The sequence below is a fragment of the Erythranthe guttata genome, chromosome 9, assembly GCF_056151865.1.
Source record: "Erythranthe guttata isolate IM_541 chromosome 9, IM_541, whole genome shotgun sequence".
Lineage (NCBI taxonomy): Eukaryota > Viridiplantae > Streptophyta > Magnoliopsida > Lamiales > Phrymaceae > Erythranthe > Erythranthe guttata.
The window spans coordinates 1,920,059-1,941,155 of NC_142541.1; the positions used below are offsets into that span (position 1 = coordinate 1,920,059).

General features: G+C 35.2%; 5 protein-coding genes across 5 annotated transcripts; 3 read left to right on the forward strand and 2 right to left on the reverse strand.

Annotated features, from left to right (window-relative positions):
* Positions 1 to 229: 229 nt before the first annotated feature.
* LOC148767847 (uncharacterized) lies at positions 230 to 3,535 on the reverse strand. The gene is made up of 4 exons (XM_088823350.1): positions 3,398 to 3,535; positions 3,241 to 3,301; positions 1,298 to 1,827; positions 230 to 1,210 (listed from the first exon to the last, which is right to left on the reverse strand). Exons 1-4 carry the CDS (start codon positions 3,533 to 3,535, stop codon positions 1,178 to 1,180), a joined length of 762 nt encoding a protein of 253 aa, XP_088679476.1. The 3' UTR covers positions 230 to 1,177.
* Positions 3,536 to 5,554: 2,019 nt separating this feature from the next.
* LOC105952159 (CDP-diacylglycerol-glycerol-3-phosphate 3-phosphatidyltransferase) lies at positions 5,555 to 6,146 on the forward strand. The gene has a single exon (XM_012975675.2). It carries the CDS (start codon positions 5,755 to 5,757, stop codon positions 5,974 to 5,976), a length of 222 nt encoding a protein of 73 aa, XP_012831129.2. The 5' UTR covers positions 5,555 to 5,754; the 3' UTR covers positions 5,977 to 6,146.
* A 2,724-nt stretch (positions 6,147 to 8,870) lies between these two features.
* Positions 8,871 to 13,200, forward strand: LOC105952191 (uncharacterized). The gene is made up of 15 exons (XM_012975719.2): positions 8,871 to 9,587; positions 10,131 to 10,228; positions 10,348 to 10,448; positions 10,566 to 10,644; positions 10,755 to 10,815; positions 10,902 to 10,948; positions 11,038 to 11,130; positions 11,225 to 11,315; positions 11,419 to 11,467; positions 11,568 to 11,684; positions 11,805 to 11,952; positions 12,424 to 12,516; positions 12,598 to 12,666; positions 12,795 to 12,837; positions 12,940 to 13,200. Exons 1-15 carry the CDS (start codon positions 9,530 to 9,532, stop codon positions 13,038 to 13,040), a joined length of 1,248 nt encoding a protein of 415 aa, XP_012831173.1. The 5' UTR covers positions 8,871 to 9,529; the 3' UTR covers positions 13,041 to 13,200.
* Positions 13,201 to 13,920: 720 nt separating this feature from the next.
* Positions 13,921 to 15,005, reverse strand: LOC148767848 (cysteine proteinase inhibitor 5-like). Its single transcript, XM_088823351.1, has 2 exons — positions 14,918 to 15,005; positions 13,921 to 14,231 (listed from the first exon to the last, which is right to left on the reverse strand). Exons 1-2 carry the CDS (start codon positions 15,003 to 15,005, stop codon positions 13,921 to 13,923), a joined length of 399 nt encoding a protein of 132 aa, XP_088679477.1.
* Positions 15,006 to 16,272: 1,267 nt separating this feature from the next.
* On the forward strand, positions 16,273 to 20,437 carry LOC105952190 (pyridoxine/pyridoxamine 5'-phosphate oxidase 1, chloroplastic). The gene is made up of 14 exons (XM_012975718.2): positions 16,273 to 16,471; positions 16,596 to 16,787; positions 16,865 to 16,903; positions 17,367 to 17,534; positions 17,612 to 17,717; positions 18,028 to 18,194; positions 18,275 to 18,517; positions 18,659 to 18,747; positions 18,918 to 18,968; positions 19,090 to 19,180; positions 19,307 to 19,411; positions 19,522 to 19,592; positions 19,848 to 19,943; positions 20,163 to 20,437. The coding sequence occupies exons 1-14, from the start codon at positions 16,334 to 16,336 to the stop codon at positions 20,227 to 20,229; spliced, it is 1,623 nt and encodes a 540-aa protein (XP_012831172.1). The 5' UTR covers positions 16,273 to 16,333; the 3' UTR covers positions 20,230 to 20,437.
* The last annotated feature ends 660 nt before the right edge of the window (positions 20,438 to 21,097 follow it).

Sequence of the window (21,097 nt, forward strand, 5' to 3'; positions counted from 1 at the left end):
TATAGTCACATAGACTAGTTTTCGATATTTCGACTTATTTATTTTTTACAAGTTATTTCCCTTCGCCTCACGGAGGCTTATGACAATTCACATTTTCCATTAATGATTAAATCAAGTTTTTGCTTTACTCTCAATGTTATTGTTCATATACTACTACTTAACCGTTACAACGTGTTCATATCACTACAACCCTACAAACACTTAGAGAAATTAAGATAACCTATATAGCCTGGCCAGCTGGATTATCTGAGTCTCTCTACGTTGTTTACGGGGTCCTCCTATTTAAAACGTGGCCATGGTCCAAACAGTATATGCGACCCACGAGGTCCAAAATAAAGGCATGATCCCAAAAATGAAATAAAAAAAATCTGGAGAGACGGATCCCCTCATCAAGTACATCACGCACAATGCTATATGTAAAACATTAGTGCAAAATCAATAAATAAGAAGGGACAATAACTTTGATAGTAAAATCAATGTATCAAGGTTTCAAACGAATATAAAGTCATGAAGCATGCGAAAGTACTAGTGGACATACCCACTTAATAAAAATAGAAATAAAAAATAAAACTAAGTCCACTCTTAAAGAAAGTAAGCACAACACCACACCCAACTACACTTTACGAGCCGAAGTAGCTTCGGTAGTTCGGTCATCCGCTTCCGCATCCGAGGCTATTTCAGTATATTCGACATCGATATCCTCTCCCTCATCGGGAATGTCCTCCTCCATACCTCGAATAATCTTCTCGTCAATTCCACCAACCTTGCGTAAGTACTGACGACACGTCCTAACCAACGGAGCATAAACCCCAGCTATCGCTCGTTCTTCGATCATCGCTTGACACATATCACTCTTCTGAAAGCGACGTTCCTCTTCTAACATAACCGACTCCTTGTAGGCGGCTCCAGCTGAGGAAGCCATAAACTTCTTCCCCGTAAACTTCTCGGCATCATACTTCTCCTTCAGCTCGTCATAGCACCGTTCTAGTTTCCTTAGTTCAATTTTACTCGCATCGGTCTCGCTCCTACTAATCTCCAATTCATCGGTCCTCTGAATGAGCAAAGTCTCGGCCACCTCTAGTTTGGATTCCGCTGCCTCCAATTGAGCCTTTAGCTCTTTCTCTCTTGCCTCCCAGCCAACACGCTCCTCGTCATTGGTCTTTTCGACTTGCTCCTCCTACTCCACGAGATACCTCCATATAGCTATGAGCTATATCAAAATTCAGACAGATAATATTAGATTATCGAGACTTATAATTTAAAACGAATAATATATTAACTTAAAACAAATATTTACCCGACACATGTCTCCTCCAGCCAACGAAAGCATATGAGCACGACCTTTACCCGATATCCGACTTCGGTCGTACTCCCCAACGAAACCCTCGGTCTTCCTCAGCGCGATAGTATGATCGGTCGTATCCCAAAAAGAATCCTTCCCCTCTCGGTTCACCCCGTAAGTGAACATGCATTTGCCTGCCCCCCCTGGATGCACATGAGAAACCTCAGGATCCACTCGAGGCCGTTTCGGTGCAGGTACATACACTATCTCAACCAACTTATCCTTCCCATTATTAACCACTCGATCCAGGTCATCCCCCCCAACACTATGATTACGATCATCTCTACTCACATGAGGGGCCTCCACGTGGGTCACTTCGCGCGATTTGCTACTACTTGATTTCGCTTGCTTCAAGGGATCCCTCCTCGCTTGCTTTTTCGCACCTCCAGTAGCCTTAGCCCGAAGGGCCGCAAAATAAATGAACCCATCTATAAAAAAAAAAAAAAAAAAAAAAAAAAAAAAAAAAAAAAAAACACAACCATTTACTCACAGATGGATAAAAAAGAATAGCAGAGACAAGAAAAAATAAGGCACAAAGACATAAAACGCGTTGACTACATGCAAAGATGTAGACGTCTGACCCTTTGGAATAATATAACTCGGATCGAACTCCAAATCACACAACCTCGACTCCTTAATTCGTTTCTTCATATTCTTCATTATCTTGAAAGATTCGTATACCGAATTCCAAACAAGGGGAACATTGGACGACGGAGCCCTTACATAAAAAAATAAAGTACTCTATTTTTTCCACTTCAATTTAATCCCCTTCAAAAATCTGTAAGGAACCCCGAGGATGTGTGCAGAAGAAGGGTAAATCACTTGAACGATGTAGTGTAAACAAGGCCTTGAACATCTCAACACTAGTCGGTAATCCTACTTGGCTCATTCTTCATCGAAACGCTTCGAACGTGAGAATCACGTTCGGAGTTAATTGACTATATCCTACCCGAAATTCCTCGCATATCTTCATAAGAGTCGAGTCAGGCACAATCTGCGAGGTACATGTCAAATATGCGATGTATTTGGTGTGGAACCCAACAGGGGGTGCATACAATCGTTCACCTTTTTAAGGCAAGAGCATCTCAATATTCCTCGGAGCCCCAACTAGTTGACGAAAAACACAGAATTGCGATTAGGTTAACGAAGTATCAAAATCCACCAACTTCAGATTAAGTGGTTTTATTTTCTTCCCTCTATTTTTGTCTACAATGACATCTTCGCGTGGAATGTCATCCTCACCTCCCACATGTCCATCCGGATTTACATCACTCTCGGATCCGTCAGACTCATTAGACGAACTCGACTTAAGTGATTCTTCACTATCACTCCCAAAATTCACTATCACCTCCCACCTCCCTCTCTCTCCCCCCTCTCTCTTCCCTACCCCCACGTGGGTAATCCCCACCAGTCCTACCCACACCCACCCCTTTCTCTCTCCTCCTCTCTCTCTTCTCTCTCCTTGCCAACCCCTCCACTCCGGGCTCCGTGCCCGGCTCTAACCTCACACACAGATCGCGCGGCTCCACGTCGCGCGGAGCCGAGCCGCGCAGCTCCTCTCTCATCCTCGAGCCGCGCGGCTTGGTCTACTGGCTCCGTAGCAATATTTCCGGATAACCCTAATCGCGTACAATCAGAACGCGCGATTTCTTTCTCCGGTGCAATTTTTTTACCGGAACTCGACCCAATTACCTTCCCTACGGTTCCAAAGGTCATCTCGCTCTCTACAATCGACTTTCGCAGGATAATTTTCAACTGTTTCGCCTTTCCCGCTTCAGACATATAAATTATTTTATCTGATGATCTTCTCAGCCAGAGAATATATTTTTTTCTACAACGAAGTATATGGTGCAAAATAAAAGACGAAGATATATAAAATAAAAAATTTGATTACTAACCCATATCTATTCGACGTGAATCTTGATACTCCTCTCTACTGATGTCACAAGGAATTACTTGCTACAAGGCACAAATTTATATTTAAGCACTTTAAATATAAGTCGGCTCATCAATCCAGCCCGCAAAATAATAAATTTTTTTTATTATTATCCCTACGTCAACGACACCGACAAGAAGATCGAAATATAATTCTACTCTCGACACGATCCGGCACCTCTCTCCAATTCGCTCCCACATCGATTCGAGAGTGGGGGGCTTAATGATATGCCTATTAACCCAGCCCAATAAACCCATATTTACTGGGTCACAGGCCCAACTTAATAGTTATTTCTACGGAGGCCCAATCACATCCAAATAAGGTTGGGCACGAGAATTGATCTCGGCTCAATCAATAAAGTATAAATAGAACTTAAACTCATTTAATGAAGGTACACTTTTATTATTCAATCACTTTTTCTACTCAAATTCTCTCGGCTATTACCGATTATCCTCACGTCTGACTTGAGCGTCGGAGGAGTTTCTGCCGGATCAACCCCCGGCTTAGATTACGTGTTTTCTGTTCGCATGATTATTAAGTTAATTAAAGTGTTTCAGGACCATCTAGCTCGTGAGCACGTGACCTACTTTGCTCTCCCAGCTTTAACACCCCAGGTGATTTATTTTTAACATCATCAGTTAAAAACATGTTTGAATAGTAAATTTTCAAATATTTTTATTACGTAGCTAATTATTTATACGATTTAATAATCAATTGCAAATAAAAAGAAACATGCTTAAAACATCAAATAATTAGGGAACGAGGGAGTAACATGTATTTAATTAAATTCAATCCAAATTAGTCTAATAAATAATCAAATAAAGTTTCATACAATTGTATTCTCATTAAATTACATAATTCTACTATCTTGGAAACCAAATCAAGCTTTATGTGTTTCATAAATCATAAATTTGACCATAGAATTTGTAGGACTATTATTTATATAAAAATATATATATAATAATAATAAAATCAACTAAACCCAATCAAAGACGTCGGAAACTTCTAAAAAGTACGTTGGAATTTGGTGATGAACATTATGGATTTATTAAATGGGATAGGGCGGCTACATTTACGACCTTTTGTTTCCGGTCAAAATTCTTTATTCCGGTTGATTATTTACGCGGCGGTTCTAATTACTATACTACCCTTGCTACTTCGTTTTCTTTAGATTTGAAATTAGCCATTTCAAAAAATAAAAAACAGTAACAAAATAAAGCCTAAAAACATATATATCATACAAATAACCTGTTTGGTTTTGACTTTAATAATCAAATATGTGCACTGGGTAAATACAATTTAGTGATATTGAGTTATATCAAACATGCCACTAATTTATTTTTATTTCTTTCATATAGACAACGGTAAAATTCGATTGGTGGAATAATCATGCTCGAATTTGCGTTCAAATCTTAATTGGAACTTGATGCGCGATCATTTACTATGGAACAAACAATCACTAAAGAGAGCGGGATGGGATCATAGTTTAACGAAGTTGGTATCATCTAGAATTTTCCTACCAATTATTTAGACTACGATAATTCGAAAAAGATAAAAGAGCAAACTACGGTCACTCCCGAGTTATGATCAAATTACGAAACTCCCTTCATATTTGGGCAATTGCAGTCACCCCCCCTAGACAATGTACTATATCACGAAAATACCTATTTAGATGTAAATTTAGGGATGTTAAATCAGTAAAATCGAACCGAAATTTCAGATACACCAACATTTCATATCGTTTACTGAATTGAATATGCGATTTGGTTCTGTAAATAGCCGAATTACGTAAATTTTATGTAAAAATATTTAAAGAAGGGGTGCCTATAACTACCCAAATAAGAGAGATTTTTTCGTAATTTAGTCATACCTCAGAGGGTGGCCGAATTTGCCAAAGATAAAATTATAAAGACTGAAATAATTAGGGTCTATGAGATGCTACATTTGGCAAAAAATATTGGATGGTTTTGCACTATAAATTTATACAAATAAGTGAATAACCATCCACTTAACAAACATGAATGTGTGTGTATTTGTTAATGTGGCAAGACCTCCAAATGTATTTTATCGGATATAGCATCAGCAGATCGAACGCATATCGAACGGATAATTAATGGAAAAAACATCTCAATTTTGTTCCAAATTAGGTAGGGGTATTCCTGTCATTTCGTAAAAAAACAATTGACTGGATAAAGCAAAATGCATGGATCTTTCACACGTGTACACACGTAGACATTCCCCACACCCTATATTTCTTCACGTTAGACCAAATCCTTCTCATCTTAATTTCTTATTTAGTAATAAATCCCCACAATATATTTTTTATTAATCTCCAAATTTCACAGATTGCAGTATTAAATAAAATTTCGCTATATATTAAATTCTTCTCTCTCTCTAAAAACCCTTTTTTATACTGTGTGCTCAAGAAATTGCAATCAGGAGAAAAAAAAAATCAGAATATAAAAATAATCAAGAAATGGACGGCGGCTCGTGGGCTGATCAGTGGGACAACAGTTCAGATCCTCTGCCGGAGAAAAAGAAGAGCGGCGGCGGTGCGGCGGCGAAGTATGGGAAGAAGGTCGGAGAAGGGCTGGGGAAAACTAAATCGGCGGCCACCACCGGCGTTAAGAAGGTTAAAGAAGGCACCTCTGTCGGATTCCGGTGGATCAAAGACAAGTGCCAGAAATCCAAAAGCTGATTATATATACATATAATATATCCATATATATATATATGGACGGTGATTTTATTTTATTTTTAATTAAAGTTTGTTGATCTATTTATTTGAAATAAAAATGTGTTGGAATTATTGTTGATGTACATGAATTTCTTTATTTTTATTTTATTTATTTTTTATTTTTTCCTGGGGTTATGGTATAATTCTTGATGATCTTTCTTATGTTAATATATTGACTGTATAATTTCTATATTAGTAATATTAAATTAGAATAGAAGATTTAATTTACAGATTGGTGCATTTAGTTACAAATTAGGAGATTGAAAATTTATATTGTTTTTTTTTTCCTGGGGTTATGGTATAATTCTTGATGATCTTTCTTATGTTAATATATTGAATGTATATAATATATTAGTAATATAATTAGAATAGAAGATTTAATTGACGGATTAGTACATTTAGAGGGTGTTTGGCTAAGCTTATTTTCAACAGCTGATAAGCTCTTATATCTGATAAGATGTTTTAAGAGCTGATAAGCTGTTACATCGATTAATTTTTTGAGTATTTGGATAATAAGTTTATTTCCTATTTTTACTCATTATAAGATTTTAAATAAAAAGGTGGGGTAGAGGTATTTTGTTAAAAATATCTTATTTGCTCTCCAACACCTTATTTTAAAAAAAAAAAAAAGATCTTTTTTAAAAAATTTACCAAACATTTTAGAAGAGCTTATAAACTCTAAAACATCTTATAAGTTCCTTTTAACATCTTATAAGCTTAGCCAAACACCCTCTTAGGAGATTGAAAACTTATATTGAAATTAATTGTAATCTGAAATTACTAATTTATAACTTGATTAATGGTTACTAATTTAATTTGTAATGGTGACGTTTAATTTGTAATGTTCGATTCGATGTGTCACTTTGTTCCAGATTATGTTCAACATATTTGAATATTTTATTGTGAAATGTATTCGATTGGTCAATGTATTTCATTATTCAACATATTTTAATTTTTATTGTTCAATCTACCATGTTAATACACATCGTGAATATTCATCAAATCACTTTATGAACATTAAATTAATTAAATTATTAAAAGTCAGAAAGAGGTGCAAAGGTGACATCAAATCAACACCCAATAAATGACAATTAAATTATTTTTATGACATCTTAATGATGCATGTACAATTTACTAATTATTATGCGTTAAGAAAATGTTAATTTGTATAATGCGCACACACGTTTTTTGGGCCAAAAAATATTATTTGCAATATATATTTTTAAGTAATTGAATATCGAATTATCGACGATCGAAATTAACAATTTCAAAAAAGAGAAAAAATATCGAATGTGAAAAATTAATGTCAATTTCGTTGCAAAAAGAATTGTGCAATTCAAAATTCTATTTTTTTATTCGTATATAATATAATATAAAATACATAATAATACTGAATTACGAATGTAATTTTTCTAATTGTGAAATTCCCTCGAGGTATTTATGTTGTTTTTTTCAAAATCGGTCATTGCATACAATGCTAATGTGCAGTGTGATATCGGAAATATTTAATAGGAGGTGTTGTTTCCTAATTTTTATAACACATGACTTTTTTTTTCTCGAGAAATTTACACTTTTCGTCACTCGAGTTTACTCGATTTTATATTTGATCCTCCATGTTTACAAAAAAATAGATTTAGCCCCTCATGTTTCAATAATTTAATATTTTTGATCATTTCCGACAGTTTTTATTAAAATTAAGAGAATCAAGCATGTCCCCATCACTCTCTTTGACGTAATATCTGCAAATTGGTGGAAATAACAAAAAATATTTAATATATTGTTGAAATATAAGGGACCAAATGTTTTTTCTTGTAAACACAGTGGACCAAATGTGGAATCGGTGCAAAGTTGAGGGACAAAATTTGTAATTTTCCCTTGTTTTTTTTTTTTTTTTTTTTTTTTTTTTTTGCAATTCTAGATTGCAAAAGGGGGGGGTTTTATTTATTTATTTTATACATATTAATTTATATTAATGCATTTTCAATCTATTTACAACAATTTTACTTTATTATTTCATAATTTCATAATACCAACTTTGCAATTAATATATGTTTACCTAAAGGAATCTAAAAAAAACCTTACCCTACCTCTTTTATTAGTTGGAGTTAGGAATTTGGCCTAACTACTCTACATTATTAACCTAAAAAAAATTATTTTTATTTTTTCATAAAAAGTTTCAAAATTTTGTCATTGATTCAATTAACGAATTATATCATGTTTAAATGGGTTTCTAATCTAATCATAACTATCCCACTTCAATTTTTTTAACAAGTTGTACTCACAACACGTGTGCAACTTGTCATTGAACATGATATGTTTGAGTTATAGTCTATGTAGCACGGAAATTTCAACTTAACGTATCTGTTTTTCGGACACATTTTGTGTCCGACACTCGAGGACACCTGTCAGACACCTTATGGTCCATTTTGCAATTTCTGAAAAATTAGAAACATGTTAGAATACCAAAATTTCAAATATTTTTGTTACTTCTCTAATTATTTACATGGTAAAAATAAACAAAATTGATAGTTAATGATAATATTTATTTTGAATATATTTGTATGGCAATATATAAAATGAATCTATATATACATCAAATCTTATTTATGTTTATATATCATATCTATAAATACACATCTATACTTTTAATATTTATACATTTTCCATAAGTTCTTGTATCCCCACTTTTTAGACAAGCTGTTTTTTCATATTCGTTTCCCATTTCCCCCTATCGCTGATTCCATGTCCGTGCTACATAGGTGACAGTTAGCATATCCGTATATTTTATTTTATCTTTTTACAATTAAAACATCAAATTCAATATCTTGATGTTTTGTTTTTACCAAGTACTAACTTCATACAACAATTTTCGTCATTATAAATCAAGAATCTTGAATTCAATTCTTCATCCAAACAAATTCTTAAAAGTAATAAAAAGTAAGGATTTTAATTTTATAATAACAACAAACCCATGAATCGGATCTTAAAAAACAAAAACACATGAATCTGAAAATCATTACATAACCCCAGATTCTTTTCTTATTAAATTCATCAGAAAAAATAAATAAATAAAATAAAATCTGCACAAAAGTACCCCACATCTCATCCTGTGAATTAAAACAGTGGTGGATACTTCCCACTTCCCACCATTTAGTATTCAATACCCCTCCCCCCCCCCCCCCCCCCACCCACCCCACCTGCATTGGGATCCCTTCATTTCACATCGCATATTCCCCTTATTTTAATTTTATGATATCAGGGAATCCTGTAATATAATTTACTCTAACTTCAGTCATTGTCTCTGATTCAAGTGTTAAAACAACTTTCCTCCTTCCCTATTGGTTCAATTCTTTTGCACCTCTTTCTGAATCAGAGACACTAAAATCAAGAAACAGGGTTTATTGCATTTGGGACACTGAATTATTGAAAATTTAAGCCTTTTTTTTTTGAAATAGTTAGCATTTAAATTAGTCTGTGTAGGGAATCTTGAGATCTGGGTTTGTGGGTTTGATCAATGGGGAGCTCAGATGAAAGAATTGTTGCTGTGATAATGGTGGGTGGGCCCACTAAAGGTAATATCTTTATCTTTATCTTTATCTTTTTTAATTGTTTTTATTACCACCTTGAACTGATCATGAAGTTCTGATTATGATTACTTGTTTGATATTTAGTGTGGTTTGGGTTTAATGTTGGACCCTTTTGCATTCATTTGGATTTTAATGCTTGAAATTGGACTGTGCATTCATTTCAAAATTGGATCTTTAATTAGATGCCCATTTCTTGATTTAATTCTTGTGTTGGAAAAGTTGTAGTAAATTGAAAATTTGAATTGTTGTGCTTGAAATTGGACAGTATTCATCGAAAAAATTGGATCTTTTATAAGATAGCCCGTTTCTTGATTCAATCGTTGTGCTGAAAAAAATTGTAGTTAATTAAAAATTAGATCTTTGTTTGAATTGTTGTGCTTGAAAGTGGACTGTATTCATCGAAAAAATTGGATCTTTAATAAGAGAGCCCGTTTCTTGATTTAATCGTTTTGTTGAAAAAGTTAGTAGTTAACTAAAAACGAGACCTTTGTTTGGATTTGGATTTGGATTTGGATTACGAAAATGCAGGGACTAGATTCAGGCCGTTGTCGTTGAATATCCCGAAGCCGCTTTTCCCACTGGCCGGACAGCCGATGGTTCATCATCCAATATCCGCTTGTAAACGGGTACGCTACCGAATTGCGTCCGCGTTACAAATTTTCAATTTTATTTTGGTTTGTTAGTTTGTGTAATGTGATTTACGGCAAAGTCGATTCGTTTATTGGGAATTTTATGTCTTTTTTAGATCCCAAATCTAGCGCAGATCTATTTGATTGGCTTTTACGAGGAGCGTGAATTCGCATTGTTTGTATCGTCGATTTCTAATGAGCTTAAAGTGCCTGTAAGGTAACTACATCGATTTATTATTTCTTGTTCCTTTCGAGTCTCGACACATCAAAACAATGTTTTATATATAAAATCATACACTTAGTGTTGTTTATCGTTTGAATGTTCCGTAATTAGATACTTGAGAGAAGATAAGCCACACGGTTCGGCTGGTGGACTATATAACTTCAGGGATTTCATCATGGAAGATGATCCAGTTCGTATTTTAATGTTATTCTTTATTATTTACACATTCTATAAAATCTAATAGAAATTTAATTTAAATTTTTTTTTAATACGGGGTCTTTTTTTTTTTTTTCCACGCAGTCGCACATTTTTTTGCTGAATTGTGACGTCTGTTGCAGTTTTCCACTGTCTGAAATGCTAGGTAAATTGTCCAAGTTTTACCGGAGAGTAATATCTCATTGTCTTTTTCGGAATATGATTTTTATTAATTTACGGATTACTTTGCAGAGGGTCACAAAAGCTATGGTGGGCTCGGAACAATTTTAGTGAACAAGGTCCGTAACTTGATAATGCCATCTTTCTTGATTAAATAACACTCGTCAAATTATCATTGGTTCACAAATTACGTTTTCCTTTTTTCCAGGTTTCTCCCGAGTTAGCTAGCCAGTTCGGGGAACTCGTTGCGGATCCTGTTACGAACGAGCTTTTGCATTATACCGAGAAACCCGAAACTTTTGTATGTAATAAGTTCAATTTTTTTTTTTTTTTTTTTTTTTTTTTTTTTTTTTTGATAATAAATAGTTACAATAATTTATCTCTGCATGAAACAGGTTAGTGACCGTATTAACTGTGGTGTTTACGTATTCACGCCGGAAATCTTTACAGCTATTCAAGGTGTATCCACGCAACGTAAAGAAAGAGGTTAGTTAGTATAATAATCTTCGATATTAATACGTATTTTTTAGCTGATTAATTAGCTTAATGATATATTTATTTCTCGTTTTTTTTTCGTTCTATTTTGCAGCTACTCTAAGACGTGTAACGAGCTTTGAAGCACTTCAACCTGCAAACAGGTACGTAAACGCACAACGTACAAACTGCTCGTATATTTTTCCTCATTTTGAGGAAAAAACAAAATCGTGTCAGTAAATTTATACGAAAATTAATTTGCAGGAATCTTCCGACAGATTTTGTACGATTGGATCAAGATATTCTATCACCACTTGCTGGTAAGAAGCAGTTTTACGTGTACGAAACCATGGATTTCTGGGAACAAATTAAAACCCCCGGGTAAGTTAAATACAGTACAATGTCGTATGCTTCTGCTTCGACTATATATATATTCTTTAAAGACTGTTATTTTCTATCTAACGGTTTTTTTTTTATAAATTATTTTGTATTATTGTGTAGAATGTCGTTGAAATCTTCTGGGCTATATCTCGCCCAATATAGAATAATCTCACCCGATCTTTTGGCGAGTGGAGATGGTTCGAAAAATGCTACGATTTCTGGCGATGTGTATATTCATCCATCGGCGAAAGTTCATCCAACTGCAAAGGTAGTCCCAAGATCCATCATTTTTTTGGGTAAATTACAACCACCTCCCAGAGGTAAAGTGTAATTACGAAAAAACCCTTTTGTTTGAGAAATTACATCCAACCCCCTTGCAATTTGTAAATTTCTTACATTCACCCCCCTACAGAAAGGTGTTAACGTAAGACATTTACAATTTCAAGGGGATGGATGTACTTATTGGAAAATGAGGGTTTTTTTTTGTAAATAGACCTTACTTCAGGGGGCAGTTGTAATTTACCCTTTTCTTATATTTCCAATATTATTTGAAAAAAAAAATCCATTTCTCCTTCGGAAAGATAAAGAAGTTGGATTTTGACCACCCTTAAAAACGATTCACTTAGGGCGATGGGGGTCATGACCCCCCTCACCGCTTTTTTCACAAAGCTAGTATTTGATATATAGAGATTTTTTATTTATTAATTTAATATTAGTAATCTGTTTTGGTGTGAACTAGATTGGTCCGAATGTTTCGATTTCGGCCAATGCTCGGATAGGAGCTGGTGTGAGGCTTGTGAGCTGCATTATTCTTGATGGTGTTGAGATTAAGGTGCTAATTTTGTCTTAACTATTTATATCATGATCCTTATTAAACCTTAACAATGTCATAATTTTTTAATTTTTAAATTAGGAAAATGCCGTTGTAATTCATGCAATTGTCGGATGGAAGTCTTCCATCGGAAGGTGGTCCAGAGTACAGGTAATCGGGCAATTTTTTCTCCCACATAGTCACTGATTAACGAAGTAAAAAGTCGTTCGAAAAAATAATATATATGAAATATAAAACATGATACATACGTTTCCTAAGCCTGAGTTACCGTATTTCAGGCTTCGGGTGATTACAATGCAAAGCTTGGGGTTACTATTCTCGGTATGTCTACAACTCTCTCTCTCTCTCTCTCTCTCTCTCTCTCTCTCTCTCTCTCTCTCTCTCTCTCTCTCTCTGAACCGTACGCATTGTTTTGCGAACCAGGGGAATCTGTGACGGTCGAAGATGAAGTTGTGGTGACAAACAGTATCGTGCTTCCAAACAAGACTCTTAATCTAAGTGTTCAAGATGAAATCCTTTTGTGATACACACAATCGACTAACTCTTCATCGAAAATATGTTTGTTTTTAATCCATTATTATTATTATTATTCATTTGTTTTAATTTAATTATTTCTCTAATTTGTAAAATGACATCTTCTTTCATTACAGTAAACATATGACAGAATTCTTGCATTGTTTTTCATCCCCTATTTTATATACTACATATATATAAGATTGGCTAGAGTGGGGAGTTTTTTTTAACACTTTTTATTGATCAAGGTTTGATAAAGTACATTTTTATGAAATTTTTTTACTTTGTGGATTAACATGTTTTAAATTTTAATGGTTGGGTGTTTGTATTACTTTCGTTTTTGTTAGATAATACAGCAGATTGTAAAATTATTGTGGTATCCTATGGTATAATACGGTTTACTATTCCGAACCCTAACAGCCAAAAACCTCAGCCGCCGTCAAAACCTAACATCTAACATCTTCCAGCCGTCGTCAAAACCTAGCAAACCAACAACTCCTTAGCTTCATTACCCCATTATCCCCTCCATCTCTTCCAACGCAGCACCACCGTTGCCGCCCCATCTCCTCCACATCCACCACCAATGCGTGGCGACCCTCTCCAGCCAAAACCCCTACACCTCCTCCCTAGCCCTCGCCGGAAAATTCTTGTTCGCCAATTCTTCCGACAATCATAAATTATCTACCCTAACACCTTAATTGGAATAAGCAAATTCAAAATAATGGAAAGCACCAATAATTAATGAATGTTTATGGAGTACTCATCATCAATCATAAAGTAAAGTTCAAATATTGTAGAAAATATAATTTTGTGCACATAAATTTGTATACCAAATTGTTATCATATATATATTTATTTATTTATTTATTTATTTATTTATTTATTTATATATTATACTTGAACTGTTTCGAAAAACTTGAGTACAAAACGATTTCTTTTCGACGGTCTAGCGAAAATAAATGCCTTGTAGATTCCTGGCGCGACGGGAAGGCCGTCATTTGCCTCTATCACCAACTTCAAATTCGAGCCTTGAACTATTTGCATTTCTCCGCTGATCAAACGTAACAAATGCAATTTCGTATGAGCCGTTTCATTATACTTCTTCAATGCAAATTTTGCTGCCTTCACAATCTCGGGATCGTTTAGGTTAACGATCGGAAACCAACCACCGACCATGACATCATCATGCTTGTAAGTTGTAACTGCGAATCGGAACTATCAAAATAGAGAGTAGTAATATTTCTAGAAGCAAGATACATTTGTATGCCATTTTTTTTCAGTAATTTGTGTGACAGAAACTCTATTATTTATACAAGTAAAAAAAAATGAAATTATATTGTTATTTAATATAAATATCTTAAAAATTAGCCACATAATAAATTTGTAGTTATCTCCTAAGCCAAAAGTTTTTGAACATTTGGTATACATAGGTGTCATGCACATGAAGTGGACTTTTGTGTACAATTATGTCAAAGTTTATTACAAAGTGAGGACATCTTTTTCTATTACAATTATTACTAGGTTTTTTTCAAAGACTATCCTTGTGTAATTTTTAATTTCCAAAAAAACCACCGTGTTAAAAGAATTAGTAAAGACTCCCTGTGAAAATTAGTCAAAGCCGAAAAATCCCTTAACAGCTTTTCGTGATGCCCAATCGCGGATTGTGCGGCCGGAGTAACTTTTTGGACAGAAAAAGTTAAACATACACTTAAACTTCAGAATTTAAAAATTATAGTTTCAACCCGAAATTTTATAAACCCTAAATTAAAATTTTCAGAATTTTCAATTCAGTCCTTATCCTTATTGAAAAATCCCTCTTCTTCAATCTGCTCCGCATCGTCACTGTATGTTGCCAATTGCCATACAGAGAGAAAATAATGTCTTCCACATTGAATCACCACCACCAACGCCTCCGCCCCATCCCTTTCCTTCCACCACCTGCCTCTTCCGCTATCCTTGCCGTTGACACCCTCCATTACAGAGGTTAATTCCCCTTCTCCTCCACCGCCAAGTTCTTGAACACCCCCCCCCCCCCCCCCCCCTCCCTTGCGCGCCCATCCATCTCCCTCCTCAATACCACACTAAGCTACCATTAGTAGTCAAAGCTACTTTTGACTATGGGGGCTGATTCAATGTAGATTTAACGAGGGGCATACATTTTCCGGCCAAATTGAGCCGTACAACTTCGATTCCGATGAAATATAAGAGTGGTGGACTGGTGGTCTGGCTCGAAATAGGTTCGAATAAGGCAGACGTTTTTCGGACCAACCAGACAACACCACTTTGATTGCAGCGAGATGTCAGGCATGAACACCGAAGGGCGTTGGAGAAGAGGACTTTCAGAGGTTTTGCTGCAAATGCTTTGCGTTTACTTTTCCTTTTTTAATTTCTTTTTTTTGTATTTATTTTATAAGGGTAATTTCATCAATTCATATAAGTCAACAATACATTTCAAAATAAGGGTCTGTATGCTTTGAGAAACACAAAATAGGGGGCTTCTTGCTAATTGTTTTAATAGAGGGCGTTTTTTGGTAATTAGAAATAACACAGGGGGTCTGTGCTATTAGCTCATTATTATTATAATAGCTCATTATTATTATGATGTATTTAAATAGTTTTTTTTCCTATCTGTAAATACTAGTGAATTATTAATTTGAATTTGAACTTTTATAGCGGGTACTCATAGAGCGACACAACTACTAAATTCGTGTTTTATCTATTTTCGAATAATAAGTAGGGGTGTTCATAGTGTAAAACTGTACCGAACCATACCGAAATTTCGGTAAACTAAAATTTCGGTACTTCAAAAATTTGTACCGTTTATTCAGTCCAGTATGGTTTTTTACCAAACTATTCGGTTCGGTATTGGTAAAATCGAAATATATTTTCTTATTCTAGAAAAGGTAAACATTATTAATAAACAAAATAATTCTTGAATTTGACATTCAAATTTCAATAACCGGCCCTAAAAGCAAAAAAATGATCATCAATAGAGGCTAATTTGTAAATAATGAATTTTTTTTATCAATCTATAAATATTTTATAATTTTTATAACTTTAAATGGTTTAAAATAAAAGAAAAAAATAAATATTAAATATTTCAGTACTCAGTACGTACCGTATGCCGAGCATCATCAATACCGTATTCCATACCGAATATCGAACCGAATCTTCGGTTCGATGTTGGAAACGTACCGGATTTTAATAATAAGAAAAGAAAAGGAGTGGACATTAAATTATGTTTGGTTGGACTTAAATGTAGAATTTATTTATTTATTTAATTTATTAATTACCAAAGTCGAATATGCTGCTGCAGCCATTGCTGCGGAGAAGCAAGAGCATGAAATGCATCCTCTTCGCCCAATTGTCACTCTTCTCTCCACCCAATTTTAACTCTCCCAATCAAATCCCCAATCCCCATCGTCTTCCTCATTTCACCTCTGTAATTCCGCACTTTCTCTCTCTCTTAATTCTCACTCTTCTCTCCGGCGCCTCGTCGCCTGAATCCTGATTGGTGGTGCTTTTTTTTTTTTTTTTTTTTTTTTTTTTTGAAATTGTGAATTCAGGGTTTTTGGAGTTCGAATTCCAGGATCAATCCACGTGGATATTGCTCGAGGAGTTATACTGGAGTGAAATCAATGGCGTCCGCGAAAATTGTTAGCGATCCGGAGTCGATTTCATACTTGAATCAGCGAGAAGCTGCGGAAATTGATGAAATTCTCATGGGCCCACTTGGGTTCAGCGTTGATCAGTTGATGGTCAGTTTTAATTTTTTCTTTTATGTTTTCTTTTGTTGAGCTCCAATGGTTAACGTCTGGAAATTTCTTTAATGCAGGAATTGGCTGGTTTGAGTGTGGCCACTTCTATAGCAGAGGTAAAAGATTTTCTATAGTTTGTATGTAGCTCTTTTTATCCCCATTTCTGTGCTCATTAGGGAAAATTATGGAGTCTGTAGCTAATCGAATTGAGTCGAGCCGAACTCATGTATGTTCAAGCTTGTTTAAATTTCTATTGTGCTTTCAAAGTTGTGTTAGAACTTGGTTTCATAAGCAATCGAGTTAAGCTCGAACTAGCTTAATCGAGCCGTATACGAATCAAGCCCGAGTAGCTTGATTTTTCGTACATAATTTTTCATTTCTTTTATCGAGTTCGAGCCGAGCTTCATAGGCCGTAGGTATCGAACGAAAATATGTGTTTAAGGTTGGTTCGTTATGTTAGTAACCGTAGCTCAAAAAAGATTTTAACGAACGATCTCGAATAGAAACGTCGGGTAAATTAATTTGATTTTACCCGATTCAGAATTTTTGAGTTTCAAATGCTTTTTTTTCTATCTGCAGGTCTATAAGCCAGCTGAACATAACCGTGTTCTTGCTATATGTGGCCCGGGGAATAACGGTGGTGATGGTCTTGTAGCCGCTCGTCATTTGCATCACTTTGGGTACAAACCGTTTATTTGTTATCCAAAACGTACTGATAAGGCTCTTTACAGTGGGCTAGTAACGCAGGTATAGGGCATCACTAATGTTTACTAGAGCAAACTACCGTAATCTTGCAGTGCTGCTTATGTATGATTTGTTTGTAGTTAGAGTCGCTGTCGATTCCTTTCCTGTCTGTTGAGGATCTGCCAGCGGATTTATCTGCAAGCTTCGACATTGTAGTGGATGCAATATTTGGCTTCTCGTTTCATGGTACTCCTACCTCTGAACGAAATATCAATTGCATTGTTACTCCTGTGCACGACTCATTGTCGAACCAATGCATGCAAATGCAATCATAAAGAAGAAATTACGTTTATCTTTCAAAATTCCTTAAAATTGTACTGCCGAAAAATTACATATCGATCAAGCCTCGTGACTGTGATTAATAATGCATTTATTAATCATGAATTTGATTAAGGCGAATCAGTTAAAGATACGATACATACTGATAGCAGCTACCACACTAGCTTCTATTTAATCCAACGTCATTTTTCTGATAAATTTCTTTCCACTCCTCTAGGCAGCCCAAGGCCTCCTTTTGACGATCTGATACAGAGGTTGGTAGCTTTAGAAAATCCGAGTCAAAAGAATGAGAAATCACCTGTCGTAGTCTCTGTAGATATTCCATCTGGATGGCATGTTGAAGAAGGTGATCTCAGTGGCAACGGCATTAAACCGGACATGCTTGTATGTACCTATCACTCAAAAAAATTAACTTTTCTCGTCCCACTTGATTGGCATGTTAAAATGTCGCAATTTGCGAATAGGTTTCCTTAACTGCTCCTAAGTTGTGTGCCAAAAGATTTTCTGGTTCCCACCACTTTCTTGGAGGCAGATTTGTTCCTCCTTCGATTGCAGAAAAGTTCAAACTCGAACTTCCAGCATATCCTGGAACTTCTATGTGTGTCAGAATCGGGAAGCCTCCACGAGTTGACATCTCAGCTCTTAGAGAGAATTATATTTCTCCTGAATTTTCTGAGGACCAAGCTGAAGCTGATCCCTTCGCCCAGGTATTAATTAGCCAAGTTGAATTCTCTTGAATTCTGATAAATGGGATAGTTTTATGATGAGTTGGATTTATTTCATGAATTTTCCTACAAGATATGTTTACTTTAAAACCTTTTTTTTTCTTAATTTTTTTAATACTGTAGTTCCAAAAATGGTTTGATGATGCCATGGCAGCGGACTTGAAGGAACCAAATGCTATGGCCCTTTCCACAACAGGAAAAGACGGGAAACCGTAAGTTTCCTACTTCGGTTCTGATTATTGATTATTTTGTTTGAAGATTTTGTATTGTGTAAACGGAGTTCCAAAATGTATACTTTATATCAAAAGAGATTGTGTGTGGATAAATTTTACCTCATACTACGAACCACGATGATATGTAGTTTGCTATTATTTTGCTGCAGATCTTCAAGAATGGTATTGCTGAAAGGATTTGACAGAGACGGTTTTGTTTGGTAAAGTCTGCTCTTTTACACTCAAATGGAATGCATATCGCCTGATCAAAAACTTGTTCCTTCCCTTTAAAACTTGTTCCTTCCCTTTCTAGTATCGATAAACCTTTATTCTTCTGATTAGGTACACTAATTACGAAAGTCAAAAGGCTCGTCAAATATCAGAAAATCCTCAAGCCGCTCTCCTGTTCCACTGGGATGCTTTGAATCGTCAGGTATCTGTCATATTACAGTTGAACTAGCAGTTTCATTTCGTATCACGATATGGCTTGAGGACGAATCTGTAAATAGTGATTTATACGAACAAAATCCGTAAAGGTTCAATACTAATGTGGCTTTAGGTAAGAGTTGAAGGCTCAGTGCAGAAGGTTCCGGATGAGGAATCTGAGCAGTACTTCCACAGCCGTCCCAGAGGAAGCCAGATTGGAGCGATAGTTAGCAAACAGGTTCCGTTTTTTGTTCTCCCTCCAATTTTTGAATTATACTCGTGTTTTCGTATCGTGTTTGTTTGAGATGCTTGTGAAACACCTAAATCTATCGATTTTTTTTCCTCCAGAGTACTGTAGTTCCCGGAAGGCGATATCTCTACCAACAACAGGAAGAGCTAGAGGCTCTGTATTCGGACGGGTTAGTTTATTCGTTGCTCAACCACTCAAATAGTCCGAGCAGAGTGTGTTTCTTGATTTAATTGTGTAATATGTAGGGATATTTCCTACGATATTGCAACATGATGAGATAGTGTTGTATAACGTGCCGTGTTTCGTCTGAAACCAAATGATACAGTTCAATTTTTTATGCTATCGTCATCTAAAGAGGCAAAGTATCCCTTCCTTTTTTTTTCACCCTTAAATTTCTAATAGCAACAATCGATATCTTATGCAGAAGCCTGATTCCGAAACCGAAACATTGGGGAGGATACAGACTCAAACCGGAGCTTTTTGAATTTTGGCAAGGACAACCATCCCGCTTGCATGATAGGTAACAATATATTTCCAACTTTTCGCGTGGCTCATTAGATAATAGATAGTAGAAACGTTAAATAATACCGAAAACGAAAGCATGTATGCGATCGAAAACATGACAGTAAGAAAAGTACAGGTCAAATATTTTTTATCGAATAAAAAGAAGCAGAAATTACATGCATCTCGTCTATTTCATTATTATTTTTTTTTAAATGAATTTTACCATTGTTGGCAGATTATGTTACAGTCCAGAGGGTAGTGATGGAAAGACAGTATGGAAAATTGTGAGATTGTCTCCATGACTATTATCCAAGGCATCTTCCTTATGAAAGAAAGGCATATTATATTCCTTTTGTGTTTTTCTTTTTTTCTTTTTTTAGAGCATTAATTCTAAGTTTTATTTTGTATGTAACTCTTTATGCAAGAAAGTGTAGTCCTGTTTGTGTATTTGGCAACAAGCATACATATACTGATATACTAGACTAATAATACCAGCTACACTTGCATCTACTATTTCGATTTTTTTTTTTTAACAAGGGTAAGAAAACATAATAAAAATTTATATTTATTCTCAAAATTAACATGGTTTTGTTCGCTTTTCCACGTGGCAATATGTCTTCGAATAGATTAACAGCTCGCGTACAACGACCTAACTAATTCGAGTAAATGATACCACATGTCTCGCAAGGGCTGACCTAGCGGTTGGAGCGAGTGATCTTGTGTCAATTGATCCAGCATCGAATCTCTTTGACGACAGTTCATAGGTCGAGCTTGCCACACAACAAAAAGAAAGTTAATGATACCTCATCCCTCGGTTACATATAGTGGTTTCGCGAAAATTAATTGATATAACTTTGTTATGCATCAAATGAAGGGAAAATTACAATTTCACTTGGTCCATTATGTTCACAAAAAACACATTTGGTTCATTTACGTCAATTTACCGTTAGTTCGCAGTTAAGACAGTCACCGGCACACATTTGAATATGTTAGTACTAACGGAAAAGGACTAAAAATGTTGAATTTTTAAACATGAAGGGCCAAATGTATTTTTTATGAACATGGAGGACGAAATATAAAATATGTACAAACTTTAGGGTAAAAACTATAATTTTTCCACAAATGAACATTTACTTTACATTTTCACCTTCAATTATGAAAAGAAATGAG

Coding starts and splice junctions, on each gene's coding strand:
- LOC148767847 (XM_088823350.1), bottom strand. CDS start 3,535: ATGGGTTTATTGGGCTGGGTTAATAGGCATATCATTAAGCCCCCCACT. Junction 1,828..3,240: donor TTCACGTCGAATAGATATGG/GTTAGTAATCAA, acceptor TCCATCTGTGAG/TAAATGGTTGTGTTTTTTTT. Junction 1,211..1,297: donor CTGGAGGAGACATGTGTCGG/GTAAATATTTGT, acceptor ATTTTGATATAG/CTCATAGCTATATGGAGGTA.
- LOC105952159 (XM_012975675.2), top strand. CDS start 5,755: ATGGACGGCGGCTCGTGGGCTGATCAGTGGGACAACAGTTCAGATCCT.
- LOC105952191 (XM_012975719.2), top strand. CDS start 9,530: ATGGGGAGCTCAGATGAAAGAATTGTTGCTGTGATAATGGTGGGTGGG. Junction 10,449..10,565: donor GAGCTTAAAGTGCCTGTAAG/GTAACTACATCG, acceptor TTCCGTAATTAG/ATACTTGAGAGAAGATAAGC. Junction 10,645..10,754: donor TCATCATGGAAGATGATCCA/GTTCGTATTTTA, acceptor TTTTCCACGCAG/TCGCACATTTTTTTGCTGAA.
- LOC148767848 (XM_088823351.1), bottom strand. CDS start 15,005: ATGGAGGGTGTCAACGGCAAGGATAGCGGAAGAGGCAGGTGGTGGAAG. Junction 14,232..14,917: donor GTTGGTGGTGGTGATTCAAT/GTGGAAGACATT, acceptor TCCGATTCGCAG/TTACAACTTACAAGCATGAT.
- LOC105952190 (XM_012975718.2), top strand. CDS start 16,334: ATGCTGCTGCAGCCATTGCTGCGGAGAAGCAAGAGCATGAAATGCATC. Junction 16,472..16,595: donor GTCTTCCTCATTTCACCTCT/GTAATTCCGCAC, acceptor TTGTGAATTCAG/GGTTTTTGGAGTTCGAATTC. Junction 19,412..19,521: donor GAGCGATAGTTAGCAAACAG/GTTCCGTTTTTT, acceptor TTTTTCCTCCAG/AGTACTGTAGTTCCCGGAAG.